Source organism: Dermochelys coriacea, chromosome 8 (genome assembly GCF_009764565.3).
Source record: "Dermochelys coriacea isolate rDerCor1 chromosome 8, rDerCor1.pri.v4, whole genome shotgun sequence".
Classification (NCBI taxonomy): domain Eukaryota; kingdom Metazoa; phylum Chordata; order Testudines; family Dermochelyidae; genus Dermochelys; species Dermochelys coriacea.
The window spans coordinates 21,748,797-21,770,559 of record NC_050075.1 but is presented as its reverse complement, the minus strand read 5'-3'; the positions used below and the strand labels follow the sequence as shown (position 1 = coordinate 21,770,559).

The 21,763-nt window shown below is 44.5% G+C and overlaps 1 protein-coding gene across 2 annotated transcripts in view; it reads right to left on the bottom strand.

Moving 5' to 3' along the window:
• Positions 1 to 11,383, bottom strand: part of ADRB2 (adrenoceptor beta 2) — a 64,926-nt gene extending 53,543 nt beyond the window's left edge. Inside the window, exons 1-2 of one of the 2 annotated variants that reach the window (XM_043490643.1) lie at positions 11,057 to 11,293; positions 8,905 to 10,951 (exon numbers count right to left, since the gene is read on the bottom strand). In XM_043490643.1, coding sequence (XP_043346578.1) covers positions 8,905 to 10,090 — 1,186 coding nt within the window. In that variant the 5' untranslated portion in view covers positions 10,091 to 10,951; positions 11,057 to 11,293. Of the gene's footprint in view, positions 1 to 6,275; positions 10,952 to 11,056 lie in introns of those variants that run through there. The other variant, XM_043490642.1, reaches the window with a different exon arrangement.
• Between the last annotated feature and the right edge of the window lie 10,380 nt (positions 11,384 to 21,763).

Genomic DNA, 21,763 nt, shown 5'->3' with positions numbered 1-21,763 from the left:
TCAGCACTCTTGTGATAGTGTGGATGGCAACACCCATTTTTTCATGTTCTCTGTGTGTGTATATATATATATCTATATATATCTATCTATATATATATATATATATATATATCTTCCTACTGTATTTTTCACTGCATGCCTCCGATGAAGTGGGTTTTCGCCCATGAAAGCTTATGCTCAAATAAATTTGCTAGTCTTTAAGGTGCCACAAGTACTGCTCGTTCTTTTTGCTCAGTATGTGTCAGTTACTGATAACAAGGTCATGCAGGAACCTTGTTCCATCCTACTTTATAGGGGAGGACAGTTTCCATTACACAGGTGGGGCTCAGAGATCCCAGACAGCAGAAAGTGAACCTAGCAAAGGGAAAGTAAACAATGGAGGGAGCCTGCAGCCTGGGGAAATGACCCATTCCATAAGTTGATCTCATTGGGAAACAGATTTGCCAGGCTGGTGAAAAGAAGCAAGCAGAACAAGTGGAAGAGAAAGGCGAGAGAAAGCAAATCTTTCCTGTTTGCCAGCCTCAGTGTTTCTAACTCCTGGAGACAGGGTTGTTTTAACACAAGAAGGCAGGGAGATTCAGTGGGAGGATCTCAGCATTCTGTTAGCTCTTTCTCAGCATCATCAAAATTGGAGACCTTGTGCACTGGCTAAAATAGGTCTTTTATAATAAGTAAGTAAATAAATAAAGGGCTTGAAAAATATAGAGCCTTGTGATATTGCCAAGCTGGAGAGCATGGTATGTACTCGCTCACCCTTTTGTTACCTCTCCAGAGAGGCAGAGGCTCTTTCTTGTTTCTTAACTTCTTTAAATTTCAAGCTGCTAATATTTCTGGATATTTGGTAACTAGCTCTCCTCATCCCTTTCCCTGCCTCCGCTCAGTGTCTCAACACAGCTCTTGCTCTCACCTTTAATGTGCCCAGCACATTAGACTTCAGCCATTTAGGAGCTAAACACCTGGCCCAGAATGCATGGGACAGGAATGGGGGTAGATTTACATGTACAGTCCATGGAACCTCAACTGTTTGCACTTGATCCTTCAGCTCACAACGTTGGCTCCTCTATATACATCCATCCATACATGCCCTTTTGATATCATGCTACAGTATAATATGCATTGACCTGCAGTGCCTTTCATCACTAACTTTCTATAGCAATCAGCTGTTTTCTGACTTTGCGGATATGAATTAGCTAGGTTCTACAGCATATGCCTGAACTAAGGAAAGCACAGCTGAGAGAGAGAGAGATTCCATAGTAACTAGAGATGGACACAGAGCAAAACCCTGCTTTCAAAATTCACCATAGGCAGAATCAAAGCACAGGGTCCTGAACTTGCGGGAGTGAAATCTAGGTGTAAACCTGGACTTCTCCAGATCTTGGGGTGTTTAGAATTGGCCCATTACAGAAAGAGGTTTGAGCTGTGAGAATTCCCCATAAGTGGGGCTCTGGATCAGCATACTTCTCATAGGTTAACAGTACACACCTCAATAATTCTCTGATATTGACAATTCATCTTCTGAGGCCTAGGCATCTCACAAAGCAAAAGCTCTCCGAGAATGTCTCCAATGAGGCAAAAGACTGACACAGTGGAGGGACTCTACATACTATGTCTGCTCTGGAGGATGGAGCGAAGACAGCTCCTGAGGTGGAAAATGCAGCTACCAGAGTAAAAAAAGACTCGGGGGTTTGCAGCTACACCATTATTTTGCAACAATGTTAAAGCAGGAATTATAATACCAAGACTTACAAGAATTCAAAGAATTACACAACTGAGCATGGATCTTATGCAAAACTCTATTCATCCAAAGTGCAATAAGTAATAGATGGGAAGGGCACTTATCCCCCACTATAAAATATATGCACAGGGACTATACATATACATACACAAAGGGTACAAAATATTCTACTTGCCTCTGGTGCAATCTCAGTGACACTGCAGGGTTTGTGGGAGGTACAAACCAGCAGCACAGAATGTAGGCCTGTATGTTTTCAGTGGAGCACATTGTTTTAGGTCTGGACATGGTATTTCATTTCAGTAACAGTGGAATTTTCTAGGATTTTTTTTTCCACGAATGAAAGCAGCACAATGCGTATTATATGCTCTGAGCCAGATCCTCAGCTAGTATAAACAGACAAACCTGCACTTAAGTCACTTTATACCAGCTGGGGATCTGGCCCAGATACTTTATCTATATATACCTGTTTGTGCTGTTTTCTAGGATATTTTCTTCATTACAAAATAAATTATCAGGCAAGAAGTTTTCCTTTCTCCATTTTTTAATCTCCACATGGCAATTTCTATAGGGCCCATTTATTGTGTGTGTTATATTGTAACTGATTGGTTCCATTACAGTTTCATTCTCTAAACTGTCATGTTTCTATGGAAAATCAACAGCTTTCACTGAGCCAAGTCCAATGAGAGTTTGGGCTGAGTAAGACTGAGTAACACATGACTAAGCAAGCACCTGAGAATTTGACCTATTGTTTGGTGGATTTCCAAAGAAGTTGCTGATCCTTTCCTTCAACTTCAGGTGGCTTGAGACCTCCACAGCTCACACCCCACCTGTGTTGACGTCAGAGAGAAAAGTAAAATCGGAAGCAACTGTCAGGTGATCTACACGCAAATCTCAGGACTAATGATGCCTCCTTTACGCATCCTGTCTGTGTTGATCAGTGCCACCATATCCCCGTCATGTTCCTAGCCTTGCCTCACAGTGAATAACCTAATGCTTCCTGATCCTTCCATCTTCCAGTGCTTGGAACAGCACTGTGGTTCTGAGATAAGCCATGTCCCTGTTCACGCCCCTTCTTCAGATACACACAGCAACAGCATTTGAAGTTTTAATACCAAATAGCCAACAAATGTGGTCATTGACAAAATATGGACAGAACTTGCAATGGGGGTGTGGCATTTGTTTGCACTCAGTGCCCACTCCTATTCCCACTGAAGTCAATGGAAGTTTGGCAGTAATGTCAATGACAGCAGAACTGGGCCCTTGCTAAAAAGAATGTCACCCTGCCACTTGTGAGGGGTTGCCATTTCCCCCTATTTGGCCCAATCAATCTTATAAGCTACCCTATCCTGGTGTGTATCCTCCATGTCACATGTGCATGTAATTCCATTCATGAGGGTATATTCATATTCATATTACAAACACTGAAAGTGATTGTTGGTTGCTGGTTGTTCAGACTAAAAAACACAGGAGAGGAAATTGAGAACCACAACTTGTAACTAATTTTTTACTTACTCTGGACTGCTATATAATAATAATTAATATACACACACACTGATGCAGCATATGCAACATGTAGATAATGAATATGTGTGTTTACATGCACCTACTGTACTGTACAACAGCATTCTGTATCTAAATCCTTATACTATACAAAACAAGCTTCATTGACATATGGTACCTGATTTTCTGAGTTCCTAAATCTTGCACTGTGTCAGGTTTCATTCTGCTAGGACAGCATGTGAATGTTTATCTGGAAAGAGATTGTTTTTGTAGACCCGGTGACTTCCCCTAACAGCAATTGCATGTACCCTGTAACGTCATCACTATGTGTTTGCTTCAATGAGACTGGCTGTATTTTAAAGGCTTAATATGGGAATTGAACTGTGCACAGGATCTGCTTACAGCCTGACATCAACAGCAGGGAGCGATGCACCAGGCAACCTCCTTAAAACAAACCCTGTTCTCTGCTTAGTGCTAGGGGGCAGTCAATGGTAGACAAGCAGGGATATCTTGGAATTCATCTCCCATAGGAGGTAGACAGCTAGTGAAAGAGGAAGAAGCTTTCTCAGGCCACATTCTCTTTCTCTGTATATACTTTGGGCTCAGCCCTGCAGTCCTGACCCAGGCAAAACTCTTTGTAATGGCAACCACACCTGCCATCCTCTGAAGGAGGATTCAAGGATCAGGCTCTTTTAGCCACTCTTCCCAGAGGACCAGGCCCGCTTTGCTGTGGAGAGGAAGGAGCAGCAATTTCAACTCCTCTTCCCTATAAAATGCCAATAGTTGGGACAAGGCTTCACATCTACGTGTGCTGTGTGTACATGGTTCAAAATGTTTCAGAGCTGAATTCACCGTAGCATCTTGTATCACCATTTCTACTAATGCAAAGTGAGTGTGAAAACAAAGCAGAATGGCATCGTTTACACCTGCTTTGAACTTACTTCACAATGGGGCAAATGACTACACAAGGTGCAGGTCAATGGTGAATTGGACCCTAAAGGGAATGTGGGCAATACACAGTTATCTCTACAATCCTTCCACAGACTTCCGCAGGGTTGAATGCTCGCATGTTTAAAGAATGCCTGGTATTTTTCTTTTAAATTTTGTTGCCATTATTTTTTATTTCACATTCCACATTTTTAGAGGTGATTTGAATCATCCCCCCTCCCCCCGCAAATTCCTTCATTTTTCCTACACACACACACTTTTGTAGTCTCTGAGCTCACATCACCTTGGCGGAAAAGCCACAACATGGTGGCCCCCATTTAACTTGCAGATACTCCTTTGCAAAGTAGCACAATAGTGCAAGTGCGTATACTGTGACTGCAAGGTCTCCGCTATAAATAGTCCCACTTCATTGTGTTGCATGGTGTCTGGCTTTGTCTTTAATTTGGCCTTCTCCTTTAAGGACAACTGTTAAAGGTGCAAAAGATAATGCAGCATTGTTTTTGTGGAGATTTGCCTTAGCATTCTTCTAATTTCACAGATGCAGTGAGTCTCTCCGTTGATCACACTTCACAATTGGCCCCAAGCTGCAGGAAGGGCTGTCAGAAAGACACCTCCCGCACCATGCGTTTTGCTCCAAACTCTGCTGCAGCATGTCCCTCCCAGTCACCTCTCTTGAACCTAAAGGCAGGCTTTTTACTGTCTTAATAACCACCTTGCATGGTGTAAACACTAATCCCAAACATGACTATGCACAAAATTGGAAGGTTTATGAAGGTGGTTCAGGCTACATATGCTTACTAGCTGCTAAACAAAGTGCTTTCTCCACTTGGAGGGTAGGTGAGTGAGTTGGCAACAGGAAGAAACACTGTACATTCTGCAAAGAACAACTCAGCATACCTTTTACCAGTTTGAGGGGTGGGGGGGGGCTCCGCTACTTAGTTACATCCCTCTGACATCTGCAGTTAACAGACACAACAAAAGATCTAACCTGACAGAGAGCAAACTACAGATTTCTGATCAAGATGCAGAGACTTTAGCTTGTAAGAAATCAGTAGGCAAATCCTCAACACTCACTTGACAATCTCTGTAGCAGGCCTCACTTGAAAGGATAATGCTTAGGAGATCAAGCTTCCTGACTGCTCAGCAGCTCCCAGGAACCACGGGAAACTTCCCCAACCATGTGCCAAAAGTATTTTCAATACAGAAAGAACACAAGACGAAGCCAATCTATGGTTTACATGGACAGCTTTCCAGGAGTTATCACAAATGATTTGCAAAGGCTCACTCAGAAATTCATTGGAAATATCAATTACAGTCAGTGATGATATTCTTGGTGGAGAATTTTTTCAGGGCAAAGGCATGGGTGTGCGGTGGAATAAATGATGAGGTTGGGAGCAGCTCAACATTTGAAAACACCACGACTCCTTGCATTTGTTTTTTTGTTTTGTTTTCTCTGATATTTCTTCCCATTAAGATACTATTCCAGGAAACTCCTTTTTGGAATCCTAGGGCACAGGTCAAAACAGTCTTGGTTGCCTAACCAACCCATGCATGACTCCAAGATTGACCAAAAGCTATTTCAAACAAATTAGTCAAAGCTCAAAGTAGTTCCCTAAGACAGCACACCTGTATTAACAGAGTGCAATAACAAAGCAGCAAAACAGAAACATACCAAGATATTAAGCATTCAGATACTGTGTTGAGGGATCTGGCATACAAATACATAGAACAGATTGGAATGGAAACATGTCCCTGCTTTGTAAGAGACCCAGTGTGTGATCTTCCCCCACATCACTCTTTTTCATGTATTTTGAAAGGACCCTTCTCTTTCACATTCTCTTTGCAGCCATGCTGCACCCTTTAAAAAAATGTCTACATAAGCCTAAAGGAAGAGTCCCGTTTTCTGATCACTCCTTCCTGCATCGAGAGGCTGCTCTGCTGAAGGGTAACAGTCTCCTCTCGCAAAAAGAAAAGGAGTACTTGTGGCACCTTAGAGACTAGCAAATTTATTAGAGCATAAGCTTTCGTGAGCTAAGTACTCCTTTTCTTTTTGCGAATACAGACTAACACGGCTGCTACTCTGAAACCAGTCTCCTCTCGCTCCCCCACAGGTCTCTGTACTCCTCCCCACCAGCACCTGTCCACTTGTGTCTGAGTATTAGCTTCCCATCTGACAGCCCCGGGGAGCTTACAGCCAGCATGAAGCAAGGTTTGCAAACCAGGAACAAAATGTAAAACCTGCCAAGAGGGAAAGCTAATAAATAAAACGGGGCTAGAAAAACTGAGACTGATCTAGCCTTCCATATCCACTGTCTCCTGAGACCAAACACTCTCTGAATTAAATACACCTTTATTTTATTTTAATGATTGGGAAAACCTTTATCTAGAGGAATTTTCTGTGACTTTTAGTAGCACACAGGCCAACTTTCCAGCTACCTTCTCAGGGAAATTTACAATCATAGTCTTCTACATTCTCCCAAATTCCCCAAGCCTGTTTCTTTTTTTTAAATGAAAAAGTCCTATAGAATTTAATAGAGAACATTATTTTATTTGTTTCTTTAAATCATCCTTCCAAATTTAACAGAAGTATCTCTCTTGTATAGAATTCTACAGAGCGATTCTAAATCCCTACAGAAATTATCTGGTTTCCTTTAAAAATCTAGAGGTTTGATGGTAATTTTAAAAGCACCCGACAGAACTCTGTTGGCTTCACCCTTGTACAATTCCAGAGGACTTTTCCATAAACAGGGATTTGTCCCAGACCCTCCATCTGAGGCTAAAATTGATTCATGTTTTGACCGCGTGTTTCATTTCATTGTTTTGTTTTGTATATGAGAAATCATGTTCAAGAGCTAGTTTATTGGATGTGGAGGGGGGATTTCACTGTACAACAGCCTGGGGTGGCCTGGCTCATGATACGGTGTTCCTGGCCCGCATGAGATGGGGGACACTTAGTCAGAGATTACACAAAATGCTTTATAAGAGCACTATAAAGGGCAGACTGCGAGCCCCATGATCTCCTTAGCGCTGGGACTCCAGCGGGGGTGTAACCACCGTTGAAAGATGGGAAGACGAACGGGAAATTTCAGGAGGGGGAAAATACAGCCCAGATGAATTCGCTCAGTGACCCCCCAAAGCCCATGATTTAGAGCTTAAGCTCGCTCAGACCGGAGGGATACAGCTCTGAGCACACTGAGTGCTTAACAAATAATACAGAACATAATGACCCGGATCAAACCACCCTTTATTCAGCAGGTCATTGCCTAAGAGCCCCCGCTGCGTGTCCTAGCCTACTCCACACTCGGACCTCTGAGGCCATTGAGACCAAAATAGGGGAAAAGCGCCTCTATTGCGAAGACTGCCACTGAAGTGGCGTTGAAATGTCTTTAGAGTCCCCCTGTAAACGGAACGAGCTGTCAATGGGAACTGCTCACGGGCTACTCCCAGAGCTGAAACCTGTTGGGACCTGCCGAGCACTGCTCTGACCAACCTGTCCACCTTTCCAATCAGTGCTTGCTCGCCTCCAGAGCAGAGCAGGCTCAGCCACGGGTTGGTGGCCGCGGAATCAGGTTCAGTGTGGCCAGAAGGGAAGTGCTAGTTATCGTGTTAAAGCCCTCGCTGAGCTTCCCAGCCGCCCCCGCTCCCTGCTTTTGGATGATGTCAACTGCAGAACCCTAGTGCTAACAACTTTATAATTATGGGCTTAATCTTCACGAATTCCGCTGGCATTTAGGCTCAGATCTCTCCAGATGCCAAGAGGGAACAAAGATCCCAAGTGAAGAACACTATTAGCGTAGGAAGCCTCTAGTAATGGGGAAAGGGGCTGGTTCCTTTAGCACATGCGGACATTGCCCTTTAGTTTCACAGCCAAATCTCTGGGGTTTAAATAATGCGCAGTAATGAAAATGTGACCATCATATTTGTGTGGGTGGAAGGGAAGCTCAGATCTCAAAGGAAGGGCAGTGGAAAGGTATGTTTACTGTACTAACACGAAGACTGACCAGCTGAACTGGGATTAATGGGGATTTGGTGCGGGGGAGATGAGCCATTCCTAGCAGAACTGAGTATGAAGTCATTAGAGCGTCGTTTAAAGTTGTCACCATACTTTTATACAGTGGACAGGAATTTGGACAAACAGGTGCAGTGAGGTCATCCTTACACCAGTATTCACTGCACAAAGAAGTAAACTTCAGACTCGATCCCCCGAAACGCTGGCAAATGGAACCCTGACTCGTCCCTGAAGTAAAGGCTCCACAGACGGGCCTATCATCTTCCCCTCTGATGGGAGACAGCCCATTCACCAAAGAGACAGGAGTCCCGCTAGACTTGAGGCCAGCAGTTACGTGCTTATTATTACTAGATCTCTGAGGTAGATAAACACAAACACCACAGTAGTCATCAAGTCTTCATGGGATGAACCTCATCCACAGTTTTAAAATAACCCTCGGTGCATATAAATATGTACTTGCCAGAGGATTTTGTACATCCTGCAAATTAACAACCCCCTCCCGCCCCGAAAGGGGGCACTCCCACATACTTGTATAAAGGTTGCTAGTTTTAGTTCTCTTGCAGCTACTACATTACAGGTGCCTTTTTCACTGGACTGGGGTGTGGTTTTGTTTTTTGTTTTGTTTTTGGTAAAGGCTCATCTCTCTACAATATGCAATCGTGTGTGCTATGATTGATGCTCTGGGACTCAACGCAACCGTTCAGCACAGTACCTTTACAGTGCAATAAGTCCTCACTGGCAGGTGGCCCCGCTCCATCACACAGCAATTCACACGTTTTGTCTTGTCCCAACTGATATCCATCGTCCTCCTCGTTGAAGTCACTTTTCCCGTTGCTGTTGGAATATCCATTGGCGTGCATCTTCAGGGCAGATCGCCGGAGGCACAGGAGCTCCTGGAAAGCATACCTGAAGTCCGGGCTTCTGCAGTAAATAAGGGGGTTGAAGCCGGAGTTGACGTATCCCAACCAGTTCAGGAGGATGTACAGGTAAGTGGGGATAATGTTGTCCTGTATCACGTGCACGATGTTGACTATGAAGAAGGGAAGCCAGCACAAAGTGAAGGTGCCCATGATGATCCCCAAGGTTTTCAGGGCTTTGTGCTCCTTCAAACAAAACTTGGAGGTTCTCCTGTGATTTGCTCTCCCGTTCTGCTCCTGCTGGTGGCTGTTCTGGTTATGAAACCTCCTTTCACATTTGTCTATCTTCTTCAACTGCTTCTTGGCTACCTGGAAGACCCTGGCATAGACGAAGACCATGACCACCAAAGGCAAGTAGAAGGAGATGATGGAAGAAGCGATGGCATAGGCTTGGTTGGTGAAGAAGTCACAGCAATTCTCATCTTTGTAACACTTTTCGGCTTCCGGGCCCTCTGCTCTGTACCAGTGCATCTGGATAGGCAAGAAAGAGGTCAAAACCGACACCACCCAGACCAAGAGGATGACAATCCTGGCTTTGCTCTTGGTCAGCAGGCTCTGATACTTGAAGGGGGAGGTGATGGCGAAATACCTGTCCACGGCAATGACGCAGAGGGTCTCGATGCTGGCCGTGACACACAGCACGTCTAAGGAGGTCCAGAACTCGCACCAGAAGTTCCCAAACTTCCACTGCTTCAGCATGATGTGGCTGGCTCCGAAAGGGACCACGGCCAACCCCATCACCAGGTCGGCGCACGCCAGGGAAGTGATGAAGTAGTTGGTGACGGTCTGCAGCCGCTGGAACTTGGCGATGGCGGTGATCACCAGGATGTTGCCGAAGACGATGGCCAGCACGATCACAGACATCAGGATGCCCATGCCCACCATCCAGACGTCTTGCGACAGGCTGGAACTGCCCGTGTCCTCGCTGCTGCTCACATTGACCGCAGCAAGCCCCGGGCTGGGGGGACTCACCGATCCCATGGCTTCCTACCCGCAGCAGCGCAACTTCTGCGCTCTGCTCCCTGTTGACATGCACGCCTCGGGCGGCCCCGCGTCCGATCCCCCGCCGCACGGCGCCGGGGCTCTTCGCAGGCAAGGCTGGCTCAGTCCGAAGCTCACGGCGCAGCGCCGGCGCTCCGTTCGCGCTCTTTACGCGCCCGCTGTCTCCTGCGCTCGGTGGCGGGTGCGCCTGGCCGGTGCCCTGGAGCAGTCACACGCGCGCTATAGGAGATCCAAGCTGGCCCCCCGAGAAATGCCGGCGGTGGCTTGGCCGGGCTGGGGGCCTCTTGCAGTCAGACTTGTTGACAGATTGTTTGGTGGCTTGGGATTTGCATTTGTTTGTTCCCCTTTTAGCCTGCTCCCTCCCCTTCTGCAGCTACAGCCTGGGCAGCTCCGGCCCTGCCGGGAGTCCTGTCTACGAGTGTCCTGAGCCCGTTATGTGTTGGGGAGCTTATAGGAACACCCAGCCGTGACATCAGGCAGCCCCCAGCCAATGGGCTGCTAGCAGGACACACACACACACACACACACGGCTGACAATGGAGCCGGTGCTGCTTGCGGTCTGTCCCCTAGAGTGGTTCTCGCAGCCCCAGTCCCGGTCTCTCCCGGTGCCCTAGTTGACTGGGGAGCCTCCACTTTGATCCGCGGCAGCCTGCTGACGTCCCTCTCTCCTCACTCCCCAGCCGCGGCCACGGGTGCTTCTGGCAGAGCTCGCAGTCAGCCCGCATCGCTGCTTGCCCCGGTCGCGTCTGCCTCTCGAAGCAGGACGCTCCCTGGGCACACAGCCCACAGGTTGAGCCCTGGCTCCAGGCGCTTTTGCTGACAGAGGCCGACGCGCCTTCTCTGGCGCTTTGCAAAAAGAACAGGAGGACTTGTGGCACCTTAGAGACTAACACATTTATTTGCGCATAAGCTTTCGTGAGCTACAGCTCACTTCTTCGGATGCACCTGGCGCTTTGGTTTCACTGCTGACACTTCGGCCCTTTTGCAGCGAAGGTTTCGATTCTGCGACCGTGGGGCATTTTGCACAGCTGTCTGCATTCACCCTCCCGCCTCACTTGCGCATTGCCAGCGAGGTTGGTTTGCGTGCGCCAGCAAGGTAACTTCCTCTCGCTAGTAAGTGCGTGCTAGATCCTTGTGTGTTTTCAGACGCACAACTGCCGCAGCGTCCTGTGGAAGTGGATTGGCCCGGAAACCACCTGTGGAGCGGTACAGTGAAAAGTTACAGATGCTCACTGTAAAAGAGGAATACTTTCTCTGCATACCTCGCCACCTAATCCCCTGGGGACCTGCCGCTGTATAGCTCCCAAAGGCAGTTTGCCAACAGCCTGTTACTACTTAGAACTGAATTTCAGAGTAGCAGCCGTGTTAGTCTGTATTCTCAAAAAGAAAGGGAGTACTTGTGGCAGTCTCTAAGGTGCCACACGTACTCCTTTTCTTTTCTTAGAACTGAAGTTTCTCTTCTTCAGCTTTAATTAAAATCACCTCGTTGCGCTGGGAATGGTACATTTTCTAGTCTCCCTGCCAAACCGCCAGTATCCTGACATGCAGTTCGTTAGAATCACTGAGATAGCTACCCATCTATCTAACTACTTTAAACGTTTAGTCAATTTACATCGGATATAGATCGGTATGTGTAGATATGATCGAAATTAAAGTTTTTGAGCAGTAAGTGCAACTGCTTTGTTTGCTGAATTAGGCTTCGAAATAGACTTCGTTTCTCTAATTACAGTATTTATCTTGCAACATCCTTCTTTTAAACGCATGTCTAAACTTAGCACTTGATCTCTGAAACCAAGTCATTTAATCAGTGTAAAGAAAACTGCCTTCCTGGTTATGGAGGGGTAGAAGAAAATACAACGCATCATTTAATCTGGAGAAAGCAAAGAGTTAGAAACCAAAAGAACAGTGATCCATTGACTAGATAGGTTTCAGAGTAGCAGCCGTGTTAGTCTGTATTCGCAAAAAGAATGCATCAAATGCATTTCCACCAAATGCATCCGATGAAGTGAGCTGTAGCTCACGAAAGCTTATGCGCTAATAAATTTGTTAGTCTTTAAGGTGCCACAAGTACTCCTTTTCTTTTTATTGACTAGATACAGTCACTTTGAGACAGGATCCGAATCTGCCTCCCCCTCCAATTATTCGTGCTAGAGCTAGACCCATTCAGCGAGACCACTCGCACAGCAAAATAGGACTCAACAGGAGTAAGGGTGGCAGAATTGGGCTCTTTACTATTTTTCAATGTTTGTTTTAAAAAGCAGGCACAGTATGCCATTGCGTGGGGAAGTCATGTAAACAACGGACTGCGCAAAACTGGAACGGAGGGAAGCTTCCCCAGGTCTGATCCTAATGAGAGGTGTTGAGGATACAACAGTACAGATTTCTCATTGTTAGTTTCCATCCAGATACTATCTGTCTATCTCTCTGCCCGGGAGCTATCAATTGGATAATCCAAGAGAAAAAAAGAGGATGGAGGGAGACCATGTGTCTTGGACTGAGTTGGAAGATGGCAGGGGAAGTGGAGTTCAAGAAATCTGGAAGAGTCTAGGCCCCAATCTCAGACACATTGTTTGAGCTACATCTGTGCTCTCTGAGGCCATATACAATTAAAGACCAATATAGTCTTTTTTATAGTCAGTTTAGCTCATCCTGAGGTCCTTAACACTAATAGAAAGACCTTATTCTTCCTTGGATTGTGCTGCAATTTACAGTTTCCTGATTTCTTGGTAAGTAGAGAGATATCTTTTGACTGGAGAAAAGCAATATACAAGGAGAAGAAGGAATTTTTTATGTGCTTTTCTTACATAATAGCTTTGTCTTAGTTTTTTCCCCCTCTACCTTACATTGGAATTGTTATTACAGATTGTACCTATTTTATCTGGCTGTACACTCAAAAGATAATCTTTTCAAATTAAAGGTTAATAACTTTTAATTGAAATTATTTGTGGCACATGCATGGGGTGAGTGAGTGCCCTTTCTCTCAACAGCTCTAAAGGTTTCTCCTTAATGCACATCTGCTTGTATGACAGGTTTCAGAGTAGCAGCCGTGTTAGTCTGTATTGGCAAAAAGAAAAGGAGTACTTGTGGCACCTTAGAGACTAACAAATTTATTTGAGCATAAGCTTTCGTGAGCTACAGCTCACTTCATCAGATGCATTCTGATGTAGCTCACGAAAGCTTATGCTCAAATAAATTTGTTAGTCTCTAAGGTGCCACAAGTACTCCTTTTCTATCTGCTTGTAATCACAGCTGTGACCCATCTCCAGTAAAACCATGGTTCTGAACAAATGTACTCAGTTATTTCCCAAACATTTGAGAAATACTCTTAGAAATATGCCTGAGCTGACCATGTAACTTCAGTGCATTCCACTTGGTGATGTTGAAGCCAGATATGGTTAACCTGGTGGTCTGAGTGTAAAAGCATTTTCCCCAAAAGCAAACAGTTTGCTATGTTAGGGAATAAAGGCTACCACAAGCTCCTTTTCATCTAAATGAAGATAATTTTGCCTTTTATGTTTAATATCTGCTTGTTTATTATAATTAAACCATATTGACTCAGCCCTTCTTGTTTCCAAGATAAATTGCATTCCATGCAGTGTGTGAAGTCTTTTGGACATGACTTTAAAACCTGAGGTCCTGTGGGCTGTGATTTGCATGGACTTAAAGATCTCCTAGCATTTAAGATTAAGGATTGCAGTGGTGTCTTTGGCTAAAAATACACCTCCATCCATTGTTGTGCAGTGTGCTGTGCACCTGGTAACTGCTGCCCTCCCCACAAGAGATAGCTGTATTTCTGCATTTCAGTGGTGATATATATACACACACACCCTTATTCACAGAAGCAGGCCTTACTCACAAGAGTAATCCCATTGATTTCAGCAGAGCTACCATGCTGCTTATGTATGCAAGTGTTTGGAGAACGTGGCCCACAGTTTGCAAAGTTCTTTGGGATGAAAGGTACTATTCAAATGCAAATACTATTCTTAATTGAATGGGTTTGAAGTAGAGGCAAATTAATCTTCTGATTTCTGAAGGATTAGTAATGTTGAATCACACTTTAAAGTTATTAAGACATTAAACATGCATAGGGTTTCAGGATTCTGCTTCATTTTTCTATTGCTAATATAAAATTAAATATAAAAGTAATAAAACCCTAGATGTTAAGTTCTGCTGAGTAAACCTGCCTACAGTTTCTCTGCTTCTCTCATTGCACCCATCACTTCTCATGCCTTGTGGTATGAGGAAACTGCTCAGAACCTACTGCTTCAAAGCCACTACTAGATGTCCCATGTCATGCAAATGCTGCTCTTAGGGGATGTATTTTTTCATCCCAGAGCTGCTATTGTTAGAGCGCTACATTGTATATAGGAAGTTTATATAATGTTTTGCGGTTTTATAAAAGAAGGGTTAGTGAGGTGCTAGATGCAAGAAATAAGCTGTGAGGTTTTTGCTATGTGTTGCAGAAGTTTCTCTTAAGAAGTATCAGCCACAGTACTGCAAGCATTTTCTGACCCTACCCCCACATTTCGTAGTTAAAAGCCACCCTTGCACACAGGGCCTTTAACATGACTAAAATGGACAGTATTTAAAAAATAAAACTGATTGTCTATACTCCACCTGTTTCCACTGGAAATATCCAAAGCCTCTGGAAAGAATAAGCTTTGGATAAACAAAGCATGCAGAATATTACACTAGGGAACATAAATGACCTTTGATAAAACAGGAGTTTCAGTTAACTGGAGATTGTGTAAACGGGGTTATACTCTAAATACATCTCTATCCTTAGTTATAGGGCCAGATCCCCAACAGGTATAAATCAGCCTAGCTCCATTGAGTTAAATTGAATTACAACCAGTTGATAGCAGCTGAAGATCTAGTCCATAATTGTTTAATGTAGTCCCACTTGCTTTGAGACCATTTAATAGCTTTCTCTTTGGCACATGCATTCAACCCAGCTCTGCACCAACGCTAGTGGTACATGCTTTGCAGTGGGTACACTGAAGAAAATAATTGGGAGAGCATGTGGGGTATTAGGAGAGCAATATCTGAGAGAAGATAATGGGCAAACAGAGTAGAGAAGGGAAGGTAGGATGCACTTGGGACTTTAGGCACCTAACTACCTTTGTGGGTCTGGGTTTGTCACAACACCAAACCCACTGGCTTTTTGTCCTGTCTTAAGAGCTGATCAAATAAATCAGAAAATGATCAACAAATGTTTTTGTGAATAAAGTAGGAAGTTCACTTCGCTGTACTTTGTGGCATATGATATTATTTATTGATTGTATTTAAACATCTGCTCCAAGAGTTCAAAAAGCATATGACAATCTCATGACATTTATTTCTAACCTGCAATGCATAAAATCTCCATATCCCTAAACATTCCTTATACACACATAAACAGTATATGCCTGTTTGCATCATTTCAAAAAAGCATCATATCTTGAAAAGAGGAGGAAACTTACTGAAAATACCTGGGGGATAGAAAATGCTGAATTATCTGTTTGCAAGTCCAAAAGTGCTGCATGAGGCCTTGCTGTTCTCACTCTCTCTCTCTTACACCCACACACCCCTATCTACCTCTAGCAACTGGCCCATTTGCTCCCGTCACAACTGGTCTCAGAACTCTAGAGCTCTCTATCATTTTGGGTGGAGAGAGCCACTCAGCCCACTTTAATTCTTTGCTGATTTACAGACTCCATGAACCACTGCCTGGTTAGCAGGGTATGGTGGGGAAGTCGGGGAAGGAAGGTTTCCACTGACTCAGGCACCTGTTGGCCAAATGGTGAGACTTGTCTCTTTACAGACATTCCATTGAGTTTTTGTATGAAGATGGTCCATTGACTGATTTGTCTGGACCTTGTCCACTTTATTAACTCAATATATTCTGTTCTGCTGCTCTGAAAATGAAGATCTCCGTTTGTTATCTCCAACACAATGTTTTCAAGAGTTGATTGTATTGTTAAGAAGTAAGGGGGCAGGTTCTTTGGTCCACTAAGGCCATTATACCAGCCAAAGATTACCAGTAGAGAATTCTCCCTACCTAGATGTGATGGGGAGGAGGAGACATGTTGAGTAGGTGATGGGGCTGAGGTCCACTTCACCAATCCTCTGCTGGTTGAAGGACCCTTATGCCAGCAGTGCCAGTGGCATGAGTTAGAGCAGGATCTCTCCTACTCTAACTTGCACCAAGGCCAGGCAGCTCTGAATCAGATATAGTGAAGAATCATGGGGGTATGGGAAAATACTCTGTGTGAAATGCTGGCTCTGGTGAAGCCAATTGCCAAATTCCTATTGACTTCAATGGTACCAGGATTGCACCACTGACATCTTGTCAGAGTGAAGCCTTCAGAGGTCTCTGGGGCTTTAAACTGTAAAATTGGAGCTCTAGTAACATTCTAAAACATTCACAAGATACCACATGCACATCATAATGGATGCTGCAAACTCTGGGACATGTTTCTGCAACCCTTTCTGTGTAAAGAAGATTGCAAAGCCGTAATACCACTATTCAAATAACATCGACCCATTCTAGTTTTTATGGTCACTGAATAAAACCAGACTTTGTTATGGATGGACAAATAGTGTAGATTTTTGATCTGCTCTGGGCATAGCTACAAGGGGCAGAAGTAAGATTGCCCTATTCTCAGAGGTTAACAAGAACAATTTTTCTCCCTCCTTGTAACAACCTTTTATGTACTTTAAAACTGTTACCATGTCCCCCCACCTCCCCCACCCCACTCTTCTCTTCTCCAAACTAAACAAACCCAATATTTTCAATCTTTTCTCATAGGTCATGTTTTCTAGATCTTTAATCATTTTTGTTGCTCTCCTCTGGACTTTTTCTAATTTGTCCACACCTTTCCTGATGCCCAAAACTGGACACAATTCTCCAGCTGAGGCCATATCAGGGAGGAGTAGAGCAGAAGAATTATTTCTTGTGTCTTGCTAACAACACTCCTGCTAATACATTCCAGGAGGAGGAGGATCTTTTTTTGCAACAGTGTTACACTATTGACTCATATTTAACTTGTGATCTACTATGACCCCCAGATCCCTTTCCACAGCACTCCTTCCTAGGCAGTCTTTTCCCATTTTGTATGTATATAATTGATTGTTCCATGAATACCCTGAGAGAATCTGATTCAGGAAAGAAAGAAAACCTTCTCCAACCTCACACCTCTACTTGTCACCTGCCATCCCATACTGGAATCCATAAGGGTATCATCAAACAATTACAATCCCTACTCAAAGGGGACCCCATCCTGAAATAACTCTTTTCTGAACCCACTCTTCTGGCCTTCAAACAAGGCCAGAACCTCACCAAGCAAGTTCCCCCACAGGCCAGGACACACAAACTCAAAGCAGAACCAGATCCTGCCAGAACAACAGATGCAAAACTTGTAGCCATACCTCCACTGCTACAATGATCAACACCCCTCACAACACATCTTTCAAGATCCAAGGGTCCTACATATGCCTATCATTCACAACATATGAAGAAGTGTTAACGGGCCACTTAACCTTCAGTGGTCCCTTGAAATATGAGTTAACTACTTATGCTAAACAATCGGTTCCACCAGAGGCTGTGAGCCTCTGAGTACATTTCTCAGACCTGAAGAAGAGTTCTGTGTAAGCTTGAAAACTTGTGTCTCTCATCAACAGAAGTTGGCCCAATAAAAGATATTACCTCACCCACCTTGTCTCTCCTGGGGCTTGTCTACACTTAACACAGTACAACTACACCACTGCAGCACTTCAGTGTAGACACTGCCTAAACTGATAGAAGGGATTCTCCCATCTGTGTAGGTATCCACCAGGCAGTAGCTCTTTTGTTGACCTAGCACTGTCTACACTGGGACTTAGATCATCTTAACTATGCTGCTCGGGAGTGTGGATTTTTTACACCCTTAGCCAACATAGTTAAAACAATCTAATTTTCCAGTGTAGACCTGGCCTCAGTTTGACTCTAACACTCTGGAAAGGCTATATGCACTCAGACCATTGCTGTGTGGCTGCTGCTCTGGAGTCCAGCAGCAGAGATCAAATGCAGTCCCCACAGCAACATCTGTGGCAGGTATGACTGTTGTGATGGAGAATTAAAAAAACAGAGAAAGGGAAACTTCAATGGGTGGGTTCACAGCTGATGCGGGATTTGTCCAAACTTCAAACAAAAGAGCCTGGCAGGAGGCATGTAGCTTTTATGAGGGGATTGTTGTGGTAACAAAATAATCTGGCCTGGTGGTTCTTTATTTCTCTTTTTTTTCTCTTTTTAAATTGTAAGGTGGGGCAACTTGAGATTAACCTGGCACCATGAATCAGTAGAGAAGGAACGTGTTTATATTTGTTTTGAGCCACAGCCTGGTTGCCTTAGTCTGATTTGAAATTAACACTGAAGTGACACATGAATGCACTGAATGCATCCGATGAAGTGAGCTGTAGCTCACAAAAGCTTATGCTCAAATAAATTTGTTAGTCTTTAAGGTGCCACAAGTACTCCTTTTCTTTTTGCGAATACAGACTAACACGGCTGCTACTCTGAAACATGAACCTGAGTTTTTCCTCTAAGGGTTTCCTCCATTTCCCTATGAAAGTCCTGAGGACCCCCCTTCCTACCTTTTATACCCTCACTTGTGAGGCCCCACTCTGAAGCTGCCATTCCTACTACCAAAAAGGAACTAGATGGGATCTCCCTTCAGAATCTGTCAACACTTCTGCCAGAGGGCTTGGTTTACCATGGGATAAAGATGCAGCGCTCCCTTTCTTTTCCTTTCCCACAGCAGGAGAATGTGCCTCCTCTGAGTTCCAGGAAAATAAGCTCCCCTATATAATGAGAAGACATTTACGTTAGATCTAGGCTAATGGCCGGGGCTCAGTCATCAGGCTGGCGGGAGCTGTAGGTAATGGAAGGACACCTTAGGTGGCAGATGACAAAGAAAAACTTCTTGCTTCATTCAGTGATGATCCTTCCTCTTGTTTAAGGAGTGACGTTGGGCTACTGGATGGCTCGGCATATTGGCCGTGGGCTACTGTTTCTTTCATCTCTAAGTCACCAATCCAAATCCAGGTCAGTAGTGATTGGAAGGCGTTGCTGTTACAACCTGCCCAGTTTTCTCTCCTGGACCCAAGTCCTGGGCCCGACATACTTCCAAACCCCACCAGTCTGGGTAGTGACTGATAACAGTTCCTAGCTCTGGGTCTTTCAGACACACTCCCAGGTGCAGACCCTTTGTCTGACACCCTTCTTGGGCACTAGGACCCAGGAATCCAGCTGCCTTATCTCCTGAAACCAGTGCTGCAGCCTTCCCAAGCCAACAGTTGCTTAGACGTATTTCCCCAGAGTGCACTTGACTGTGGGAGCTGTAGTTTCTAGATAAGCTCTGCTGGGACAATGTGGCAGGAAAGCAGGGAACACAGGCTTAGCAGAGGAATTTCTTAACCAAAGATACTTTATTCTTAATAAAGCACACTAGAGAGTTATAGCCAACAAAATCCTGAACATACACCACATAGTCTGATCTCACCCCTCCTGCGAGTTCTGGGGTTTGTCAGCTTCCGGTTTCTTTCTCCTTAGTCTGGTGTTCTTGCCTGTGGTGGAGCTCTGACCTCTTGCTTAGAAAAGCACCCTTCTTCTAAGACAGTCTCTCCTATTTCCCCATGTGCTTCAGCCAAGAGACTTCCATATTTCAATTCCCCTTTCTGTTTCTCCGCAAAAAGAAAAGCAGTACTTGTGGCACCTTAGAGACTAACAAATTTATTAGAGCATAAACTTTCGTGAGCTACAGCTCACTTCATCGGATGTTTCTGCGCAGACAGACATGCAAAGGCAATGGCCCTACCAGTAGAACACCCATTGTTCCAGTACAGGAGAGTCATTTAATGTTGGTGGCCTCTCACAGCTTCTCAGACATAGCCTTCCCCTGAAGTGTCAAGTCCCCATTACAAAATGGATGCTCTAATACAGTAGTTTTCACCCTGTGGTTTGTGGACACCTGGGGCTCTGCAAACTATGTCTAAGGGGTCTGCGAAAGGTGACCATGAGAATAAAGTTTCAGATCCCAGAAAAGGCAGTCCATTTTTCTGATCAATCAAAAGTATATGAATATCTCTGCCCACAGGTCGAAACCCAGAAGCGTTGTCGTTACCCTAGAAGCCCATGGTTTAGCGCCCTTTCTCACACTGTGTCAAATGCTGTGCCGAGCACATGCAACATTTGTAGTTGAACTCTGTTCAGTCAGTTTTCAGTCTTAAGGCTTCTATGGCAGCTGTCCACGGACCACAGGTTGAATTTCCAAAGGGGTCTGCACCTCCATACAAAATTTTTAGAGGACCGCAAATGAAAAAAGGTTGAAACTGTAATTCACAAACGAGGGTGCAAAGAGACCAGAAGAAGATCACACTCCAAACGGAAGCAGACAACACAAAACCAGTTCATGGTGTGACTCAGAAATCTGCCCAATCTTCCATAATTACCAGCGGTGTGAAATCAGCCTGGTGGGTCTCATTCCAGTGGACAGGTCTCTACGTCACAGTGGCACTGTCTGAATTTAGGGCACTTGATAGTCAAGAGCTGAATGAGTTGCAGAGATTTTTTTCCAGGTCAGGAGGGAAGTATTTCCACTGCCCAGCCTAGTCAACAGACGTTGAATGTGCTCTCAACTCCTTACATGAACAGGCCCTATGTGGGGACGGTGTGGGCGGTCCACAGGAGCATTGCGCCAGGGGTATTTTATTTTACAGCAGGCTAAACAACAGCCTCTGATCTCCTTTCTGCCTTCTGTGGAGTGTGCTGGAGATTAGGATAATCAGAACTGCCTTTCATACAGGACCAAGGGAACAGGAAGCTGGTAAAGATGAGTAATCACCCCAGTATATTTGATCTGCTTAATATGAAATATGATATTGGATACAACAGCTGAACACTGGGAATTTATAGTCTTCAGAACAAGTGCTAAATTGTTCCGGTATAAATCAATAACAATGCTGAATAGAGGTTATAAAATGACACAATGTGAAGGCAAAAGAGGAAATAAAGAAAGCTCCAAAATAATAGTTAAAGATAAATGTGTTTTTGAAGAAGCTTCTATTATTATTAGGGATGGTGGGTGAATTTTGTGCTCATAAATGTAGGTGACAGATAGCATGAGCTATCACCAAGCATAATGCTGGCTGTGCCTCCCCCCCAGAGCTCTGGCAATGGACTTCGATCCTGTCCTGCAAACATCCCCTTCTATTGCTTCCCTGTCCTCCCCAAAGCTCTGGGATGGCACCTCATGTCCTGAGCTGCAAACCCCTTACTGTCCCTGGGCCTCTCTGGAGCAGAGACTGACTGTTATGATGAATAGTGCAGGGATTTTATGATGTTTTGAAGACTGGATTGAAAGCCCTATAACTAGTTTTCACTTGTAACCTAATTCTGAGCCAAATTCTCATATATGGACAAGACTCTCGCTGAAATCAACTTGGATTATATATGCACAGCTAAGGGTAGATACCCAAGTGTCCAGCAGTAAAAAGTTCAATCTTTTCTTAATTGTCATTCCATGGTTTTTCAGTTGCTGGTAACACATAATGTTATTTGTAATGTTCCTGTCTAGAGCAAGCCCTCTCCTCTCAGACACAATGGCCCCAAATCATCCCCTGTGAATGGAGTTA